Genomic DNA, 9,068 nt, shown 5'->3' on the forward strand with positions numbered 1-9,068 from the left:
TTGTTTTTTTTTGTTTTATTGGAATTGTACTTTGAAGTTTTTGGAATTATAAAAAATAAAAACAATAAAAATTAAAAAACACTTGGAGGAAGTATTGTATTAAAATCTTTTTCTTCTTCTTTCCAAAGTAGCCTTGTCCTGGAAGATAAATCAATCTTAAAATGAGAGCTGGGTCTCTCTCCCTCCTTTCCCAAGTCAAAATAAAACAGACTACCCACCCATCACTCACCTTCCTCAACTCTCTCTCACCTTTCTATTTATATCTCTTTGCCTTTTCTTCATTTTTCTTTCTTTTTGAGAAGCCTTTTCTTCATTTTTGTTGTTTTAGTTTATCAATTTACTATTTAATCTATGGCAATCTATGTGTGAGCCACTCTTTAACACGACCACACAAGATTACCCATCACACTTTGTCACAACTTCAATTAGAGATGCTGAACTCGGACCGAAAAATAAATATAGATGCTTAATAGCTTGACCTTAAAAAAGTACGCAAATTGTACAAGTACATGGTCACAAATTGCTAACTCTAAGCCCTCAGAAGAGGTAACGATAAAACATGGCGAAATACTATGGCATAAAATACATGTTATGTTGTCAACCTCAAGCCCCTCGAAATAGTACAACTTTCAGAAACATCTATATCTGAATATATTCAGATCTTGAAGTACTTATATCCATCCTCTGTGTTGGTCATCCCCTCTTCCCAATCACCAATTCTTTGCCCGCCAAAAACTATCTGTTGAATGCCAAGATATCTGCCAACAAGAAAGCAAGGAAACAATGCAATGTAGTCAATATCCGTCCAGTCAAAGATTGAGACATCTCTCTTTCGATTATTCAGACTTACTCTGAGCTCAAGACGGTCAAGCAGTTGAGGAGCACATCCATGGCAAAATAGTCAGCTGTACCAAGGTCTACCCTGTTGTACATTTATATTTGAACTATCATATGGACAAGAATTACAAAGTATTACAAAACAAAAATTCAGCTAAGTTCTGCAACGCATACCAAACACGACCCCAGTTATCCTGAAACTCAACGTCACTGATATCATGAAATGAAGATGGCATCACTTTGAAACCCTTATCCACATCATAGAGGGGATTATACTCCATGGAAGAATTTGCAAGCTGCCAACAATGCTATGTTAGCGCATTTCAATTGTTTTACACAAAGCAACAACTATTACTAGAATTTTAAAGCAATTGACAAGATGAAGCACTTTCTGCAAGTTTCTGCATATGTTTTATAAAGCAAAAGGACCTGATACAATTGCCTCTTGCGTTAGGAAAAAAAGTTGTAAGCTAGTTGAATAATGAACTCAGTTATATGAATTTACAACATGTGTTATTCGCATAGCCAATTACCATCTACAAAAACACTCTACATAGCATATAATTGATACTATGTTACAATCTAATACCAACAACGCCAACAATATGCCAAACTGATGTGATAAGGACTTCAGTTGTATTAGATTCTGTGGTATAAAAAAATATGCAACACAACACAAACATTTCAGAAACCAAATCTCTTCCACTTTTTACTGGTCTACACCCAAATTCCAGTTGTATTATACTGCAAATCGTTTTCCTCCCAAATTGTCAGCAACCAGATGATGCATTGATGAATAAGAATGAGATGTTATAAGCCCAGTGAGGCAAACAAGAAACGGGTTCCTTTTTGAAAGTTGTAAATGGTTCATTATCAAAAGGCTGGCTGTAATTGCTAGGAGCGTATGCATTTCTGATAACAGGATGTTGTTATATATGTCACTAGCATTGCCATGATCACCCTATAGTCAAAACCCCTCGCCACTCCTATCATCATATCTTCATATGTTGAATACCAATATACCATTTTAAGATCACCAATCCGGCTAAACTATTCAGAATTACCAATATACCATTTTACAAATGTTCAGTAAAGTTGTAAGAACTTAAGGTCTTAAGCAATAATAACTCGCAAAACAATAAAGTTAGTCATAGCAGGCCACGAACCTGCAGATTAGTAGAATTAAAGGCACCCAAGCGTCCCATAACATACCATGACTGAATAACCTGCACAAATTTCCCAGTAGATTCAGTGGAAATAATAAATCATCCAGATAGGAAAAAAGAGTGTTTTTCTAAGGCCTAATGTTCAAAATACAGAAAGGAAGCAAGTGGAAATACACTGCCAAAGAGCTCGACGTCACGATCAGATGGTGATCCATAGAATTCAAACCATATGTAGGAATCAAGAGGATTGAAGCTGCCAGGCACCAAAAGAACATTTAATAATATTAAAGAAAAAGCATAGTTTGCATTTTATTTATTTATTTTACAAATCAAATGGAACACTAGGCTACGTTATGCAGACAAGAAAGAAAGAAAGAAAGATGAGAAATTTACTCTCTGAAGGTGACTTTGAAGGCAAGGACAGAACCGGTTTTGGATTTGCTGAAGTCCCTACCCTTCTTGCGAACTCTTTCTTCAACCCTTTTCCTCATGAGCTCAGGGTTGCCAATGCTATCTCCAAGAACCGCTCGCAGCTCAGCATCGTCTTTGCAGGCGTCTTCCAACACTCTGCGAGAGGGAGGGAGGGAGAGAGACCCAATAGGCAACAGGAAATACATAACAAATTAATAAATAATAAATATGAAAAAGAAAAACAGAGAGAGAGCACTACTTGGCCCAGGCAGGGTAGTTGTGAAGGCGATCGTGCTCGCGTTTCCTCTTCTCTTCACGAATTTTAAGAAGTCTGCGTCCTCTGGCAGTGGTTCCTGAGCCTTTGGCACCACCACCAACACCCAGACCCAGCTCATTGGTACTGGTATTGGTGCCATTGGCAGTGGCACATACTAGTAATAAGAGCCGAGGTGGCTTTGGCAGATAGGAATTGGGATTGGGAAAGACCGTTTTCTTCTTCCATGAATGACAGTGGGATTCTTCAGTTCTACTACTTTTATTAGACGGGAGTATAAAGCCGCCTTTGGCTGTGGCTCCTGTGGCTATGGCCGCCTTCATTTCATTTATCCACTCCTCTATTCCCTTTGACAAGAGACAATGGGTTTCTAAATTCCATATTCTCTTTTTTCTGTGTCTCCCGCAACCGCTGGAGCGCAGTTAATGAGATACTCTCTCTACTAGAGCAAGAGCCCATTCTGTTTGCCAAAGCAGGAAACTTCAAAGCCCAATCTGCGAATACGGGAATAGGGGTGATTTTAAGACAGGTCGGATCGGAATTAGGAGATTTCAATTTCAATCCAAAAATATTCGGAATGAAAATTATATTCCAAATTTGTTCTAAAAAATTTCGGAACAATATCCATTTTAATTCGGAAAACTCTGAATTTTTGAAACTTATATATTTTTTGGGAATATTTTTATTTCAAAATTCTAAAAATGCCCAACCATTTGAATGATTAAAATCGACTCAAATTAAAAAATCATATGGTAAACTTGTAAAAATATGAAATTAAGGGAGTTTCAAATGAGCTTTTATGCTCAAGGATTTTAGGTTAATGAAATTGCCCCTTACACCGTCAAAGAAATTGATAGGTGTTGGGGTCTTTTTCGTCCGAAGGCTCATCCGGGTTTTGTTGATTCTTGGATCCCCGTAGAGTAATGAATGAAGACTTCGTTGCCCCTATGTCTGAGTTAGCGAGAATTATGCCTAAAGTATCCCGAGGGAGAAGCAAGTCCCGAGGGAGTACTTTGTTCTTCTTTTAGCGGCTGCGTGTTTTGTGTTGATGTTTCTGGCAGCTCGACGAAGAGTTGAAGATGACTTGCTGATGTTGATATTAGATTATATGGGTTTGACATGAGAGCTTGGAGTGTGGGAGCTAAAGACCCACAAGTTTAGCAAATGAGAATGCATGTGCTTGGCTTTGTGTTTGATATATTTGAGTTTGGTGTTTATAATTTGTTGTGTGTGGCTATAGCTATGGGGATTTAAGAGTTTCAAGAGAATGAGGATGGAAGGAAAAACTTGAGGTTTGAAGGCTATGATGTTTAAAACTTGGAATGAATGAAAAGCTTGGAGTTATGCTTGGTGAGGCTTTATGGAGAAGATGATGGATTTCAAGGGTGAGAAAGTAGAAGACATGGTTGTGATGGCTAAGGAATGACTATGAAGGCTACTGGAATACTTGCAACAGCTAAGGAAAGGTGAGTTCTCATGGTTGCTGAGAAGCTTGCAGCAACCAAGAGGGGTTGATGGTCTGGGATGCTTACAACAGAGTGAGGAGTGTTGGCTGAAGAAAAATTGGTGCCCTTTGCTTGAGCCATGACTGCCAATTTATAGAGGGTGAAGGTTTTCCTTTATTTTCAATAGGTAAAGGGAGGTGCTAGAACCAACCTCTTTCAGTGGTTAAAAGAGAGCACTAGGGCATACTATTTTCCAGCATGTAAATCTAGGTATCATAAACTGATTATTTCCTATGGGTAAAAGGAAGCACTGAAAACTGCTTGTAGCCAATGGGTAATAGGAAGTGTTGAAAAATGCTTGTTTCCAATGGGTAAAGCTAGGTATTTGGAAAATGACTATTTCCTATGGGTAAAAGGAAGTGCTTGAAAAATATCGCATTTGCTCACCCACATTGGAGAACTCTAAGTAATGGGTTTGGACTTTGGTGCTCTCAAGTAGCTAGCCCAAAGTTTCCATTATCCGAGAGCTTTCATGGCCTTGTGGACCTCCGTAACCTTCCACACCACAATCCCTCATGTAAGCCCCGTAAACCACATGACTTGGGTTCATATGAGCTTGATAGGTGATCGACATGGAAAAATGTATTATTAGTTTGACATGGCATGTACGCTATTTCTATATTTATTTAATGAATTAAATCCCAAAATACAGTTTGGATTAACGCATGACTGACATTATATGTTATATTGGGCTTTAAATGTCTTTGGGCTTCCCGTGACTTTTTTGGGCCTCAACAATAGGAATACTAATTTGTCATTGAATTGCTACAAATTTACTCAAAAACTCGAGTTTAGATAGAAATTGATATTAAATACTCAAAAACTCCGTATGACTAAATCCATGAATAAGGTGTTTGAGGGTAAAAGGCAATGTTTAGATATCACACATGTTGCCTCTATTTCAAATTCTCGATTAAACTCAACAATGTTTTATATGTTTTAATATTTCCCACAATCTTTTATTTGTTCATCAAGTTGTTTCTGATAATCAATGTCACATAACTTTCACATTTCACTCCGCATGGATGTCCTGTGAAGGATATAGCTTCGGGGAGAGTTCCATTTCAATATTTCCCTTCATCCCCTTCTTCAATGTGGGAAGAAGTCCAAGTTCGAATCCCCATTCAGACCTGAAAAGTGAAGAGTTGGTTTGATCTATCTTGAAAAGTCCGGGAGTCGTAGAAATCGAAGCAAGTCTCTCAATTGTTCATAGCTCAACGCATCAATTTACAGTACTAATTTAAGTCATGTTAAGGTTAAGCGCATGGAGGTAGGTCATAGACTCAAAATAGAAAAAGATCACATTGCGTAAGATTTACTCATTCCTTATGTCCATCCACCAGAAAATGGGAAGATACACATAAATCAGTGGAGAAGAGGAGCTTTGCCTCCTCCATATTCTTATTAATTGGAAATCAAGTTTTGGGAAAATGCCAAATAGGAACTCGTGGATAGTAAACCATGAGCGTGACATTAGATATATAGTTGGGCGGTCGACAGATCAACAGCAACATCAACATTCCAATCCAACTAAACTCATGGTTACGAGACTGGCTTCAAAACATACATTTTGCATGCATGAGAGCCCACGGTGGCTGTCAAGTTTCCAACAAATCGTGCCTTCAATGTCTTGTGCTGCATGAAAGAGACATATCAGTAAATATCTCACAATACAATACGGCTGCAACGGAGTAGGAAGAACTGAGAAAGAATGCTAATTACGGCCTTATGTTAGACCATATAATTATAGGTTATACCTCCCAAAGGTCTCTTGCTTCAACAACACTGTTTGTGGGGATTCCAACATCATCCCAGTTAGCTGTAATGGAAGTTCGCGAAGGGCCTTGGTTGACAAGGAGTAAAGCTACTCTGTAGCCTGAGAGCGGACCAGCCCAAACCTGTTCAAAGTACATAAAATTGAGAGTCGATCAATCTCACAGACAGTGACAGAATTCTTACGGAAGCAGAACAGCAGCCTACATATATCAGAAGAGATTGCTGGCATTTTCAGTTTTACCTCAAGATCACCTTCCATTCTGACCTTTTTGGCTTGCACACCAAGTGGATCTGTTACAGTTAATCAACACAAATTTACAATTCTGGGTTCTATTAATGCAAACTCGTTCAGTCACCAGGAAGGAAAACAAGTGTCTATCTAAAGGTTGTAGTTAGTTACCTTGGTTTACAGAGATAACTTCTTTATTTGCAACGATCTCCATTGTCTCTTTTGTGATATTCCTCACATCACAACCAAGAAGAAGGGGAGCCTGCAGCATGGCTTATGCATTACCAAACCGATGACCTTAAACTGCACATATCATATAAAAGAAGAGAAAATGTTTATGGTACCTTAGAAATGGCCCATATGCTAAAATGGACTACATATTCATCTTTTGTCATTCCTCCGTTCCCCACTTCAAGCATGTCGGGATCTGTTGAAATTCAGCACATAAATCTCTTACTGAAACATCAACAATGTGCCTAAACGACAGTATAGGTAAAGCATAGCTGCATTAGAATACTAACCATTCCAACCACCAGGTCTGGCAAATTCAGCATAAACTTCGTTCATGTCTGCTCTAGAGACCATACTGCCAAGGGAAATGCAAGAAAAGTATTATGTGTGACCCATATAGAAGACCAATTTGAGAGTTCATTGGTGGCACACTTTTCTACCTTTCCCATGTATCGGAAATGTCTTTAGTAGTTCTCCAACTATTTCCTACTTTAGCACCCCATAGAGCAGGGTGCATATCTCCCCTAAAAAACAAGAACAATTAGGGATTACTAACAAAAAAGAAAACAATTACATGATTTTTGAGTTTTAACAAACAAGATCATTACCATTCACAAAGAGAAAAGAATATGGGACGGCCTGCTTTCATCAGAGCTCGGGTCATTACAGGATATCTACAAGATGATATAGAAATCTTTATCTGAGGTATACCTAATACAGGGAAACTTAAGTGCAGGCATGAAGAACAAACATGAGTAGCGTTACTGCATTATCATCATAGATATTTTATTTTACCTAGCAGTTGGCTTTGAGCCGTCATTATAACAGTTATCATACTTCAAATAATCAATTCCCTGCAAAAAAGTTGCAGTATTTCAAGATCCTATGACCAAATATCATCATTGCAGATGTCATGACTCCTTCTGATTAAAATCATTACAACATATCATACCCAAGCAGCAAATGTGTTGGCATCTTGTTCTTCATGGCCAAGTGAACCAGGCATTGTTTTGCTGCAAGTAAAGTACCTGCAAAGTATAATTGCATGCACTATTTGTTTAGTTGTAACAACAAATATACAGCATATATTTTCTGTATTGGAGTGTATGAGAGTCATGTTACCCTGCATCTGAGTAGATTCCTATCTTAAGACCCTTACTGTGGACATAATCCGCAAGAGATTTAATGCCTGATGGAAAGGTTGATTTCTTGGGCGCTAGATTACCCTGAATTTGAAATCTCATGCTTAGTAAATCTCCATATCTGTTTTAATCATTCTAAAAGCCGAATTGTTTATGATTAAAAATAGAACCTTGTCATCACGAGCAATTTCGGCCCAGCAATCATCTATAGATAGCAAGAAATGAAGTATGTCATCATCTTCTGACTAAATTGGAAATTACGAAGAGAAAAAGAAAATAGCAATGTACCAATGTTAACGTAGGTATATCCAAGTTTAGAGAGCCCGGTGGAAATCAGAGCATCAGCTGTCAAACCAGAGAAACAAGAACCGTTATTAAACCCTAATAAATTTACAAAACCAACAACCCCAACCATCAATGCATTTATCACTATGCTGCCATAGCTTTGGGAACATGGCTTTAGACTTAGTATATGAAGCTTGGATTAGGCATGAGCTTTGGTTACAGATTAAGCATAAGTTAAAGTTACCGGTTGCTTTGATGATTTTCTCATCAATTTTGCAGTTGAAGTGATTCCAACTATTCCACCTGATAAAAAAGAAAATACCTGATTAATCCCACAAGTATTTGAAAAGGAATGAAAATATAAGGATTATAAAAATTGCAGTCAGCCGTGAGACATTTGAAGGGTCACAACTTCATAACTTCAAATGCGAGAGGAATCACTGAGTAGTAAATAATGATGAGATTTTCCCTTATTATTAAAATCAAATAGGGGATTAGTGTACAGACATGTATATGAAATGAATGTAACATACATAGTTAGAACTTAGAAGCTGAAAAATAAACTCTGATCCATATCGTACATACATACTGCAGTAAAAGTGCATGTGATATAGTTCAGGACACTAATTCGAATTACTAGAGTAAAAGTGCTAGGAGGAGTAAAACAAAGCATTACTGCAATCCAGAAAGGGAACAAAACAGAGAGGAATCACTAATTTTGCAGAAAGATGAGTGAACCATTGATATTTGATAACCGAACCAGCTAGCTAAAACCAACTAAAAACAGAGAAAGAAGCAGGGAGAGAGAGAGCTAGCTTAGCTTACCCCATGGGAGGAGTCAATGCAAGCCCATTGGCAAGCAGATTCCGTCTGTGCTGCTCTTGGGTTTCTGGCACCATCATTCTTGTTCTCTGCGAAGCAGAAACACCCATTAACATGGGTGGTGATATAAATGAGCAGAGCATCAACGCCATCACAATCGTCGTTGTTGGCACTACTGCACCGTCGGCGTCCTTTTTCCTCATGTTCAACATTTCTACCAATACTACTACTCTGCGTCTGTTGCTTCTTTTTCTTTGCTGTCTCTTACTCTATCACTCCCTCTCCTCTACTGCTCTCCAGTCACCTGACACTCTCTCTACTCTGGACTCTAACCTAATGAAAACTGACAACAGCACCAGTGCTTGTTACATATATAAGATATTTCTCATA

The 9,068-nt window shown here is 38.2% G+C and overlaps 2 protein-coding genes across 2 annotated transcripts; both read right to left on the minus strand.

Annotated features, from left to right (window-relative positions):
• Nucleotides 1-447: 447 nt before the first annotated feature.
• On the minus strand, nt 448-3,099 carry LOC103321126 (structural maintenance of chromosomes-like protein, putative (DUF3531)). The gene is made up of 7 exons (XM_008222891.2): nt 2,674-3,099; nt 2,397-2,570; nt 2,178-2,256; nt 2,004-2,063; nt 1,012-1,133; nt 851-922; nt 448-758 (listed from the first exon to the last, which is right to left on the minus strand). Exons 1-7 carry the CDS (start codon nt 3,009-3,011, stop codon nt 656-658), a joined length of 948 nt encoding a protein of 315 aa, XP_008221113.2. The 5' UTR covers nt 3,012-3,099; the 3' UTR covers nt 448-655.
• Nucleotides 3,100-5,482: 2,383 nt separating this feature from the next.
• Nucleotides 5,483-9,068, minus strand: LOC103321125 (alpha-galactosidase 1-like). Its single transcript, XM_008222890.2, has 15 exons — nt 8,682-9,068; nt 8,101-8,159; nt 7,860-7,916; nt 7,742-7,776; nt 7,552-7,655; nt 7,382-7,457; nt 7,225-7,283; nt 7,038-7,103; nt 6,870-6,953; nt 6,720-6,784; nt 6,543-6,625; nt 6,370-6,460; nt 6,211-6,260; nt 5,951-6,091; nt 5,483-5,828 (listed from the first exon to the last, which is right to left on the minus strand). The coding sequence occupies exons 1-15, from the start codon at nt 8,888-8,890 to the stop codon at nt 5,736-5,738; spliced, it is 1,272 nt and encodes a 423-aa protein (XP_008221112.2). The 5' UTR covers nt 8,891-9,068; the 3' UTR covers nt 5,483-5,735.

The sequence above is a fragment of the Prunus mume genome, linkage group LG2 (assembly GCF_029339155.1).
Source record: "Prunus mume cultivar Tortuosa linkage group LG2, ASM2933915v1, whole genome shotgun sequence".
Taxonomy (NCBI): Eukaryota; Viridiplantae; Streptophyta; class Magnoliopsida; order Rosales; family Rosaceae; genus Prunus; species Prunus mume.

What these genes read in the sequence shown, in the direction of transcription:
- LOC103321126 (XM_008222891.2), bottom strand. Translation starts at nt 3,011, where the DNA reads ATGAAGGCGGCCATAGCCACAGGAGCCACAGCCAAAGGCGGCTTTATA. An exon ending in TTAATTCTACTAATCTGCAG is followed by an intron (nt 1,134 to 2,003) that starts GTTCGTGGCCTG and finishes CATTGTTGGCAG; the next exon opens with CTTGCAAATTCTTCCATGGA. An exon ending in GATAACTGGGGTCGTGTTTG is followed by an intron (nt 923 to 1,011) that starts GTATGCGTTGCA and finishes AATGTACAACAG; the next exon opens with GGTAGACCTTGGTACAGCTG.
- LOC103321125 (XM_008222890.2), bottom strand. Translation starts at nt 8,890, where the DNA reads ATGTTGAACATGAGGAAAAAGGACGCCGACGGTGCAGTAGTGCCAACA. An exon ending in GCATTGACTCCTCCCATGGG is followed by an intron (nt 8,160 to 8,681) that starts GTAAGCTAAGCT and finishes CTTTTTTATCAG; the next exon opens with GTGGAATAGTTGGAATCACT. An exon ending in GGAATCTACTCAGATGCAGG is followed by an intron (nt 7,458 to 7,551) that starts GTAACATGACTC and finishes TATACTTTGCAG; the next exon opens with GTACTTTACTTGCAGCAAAA.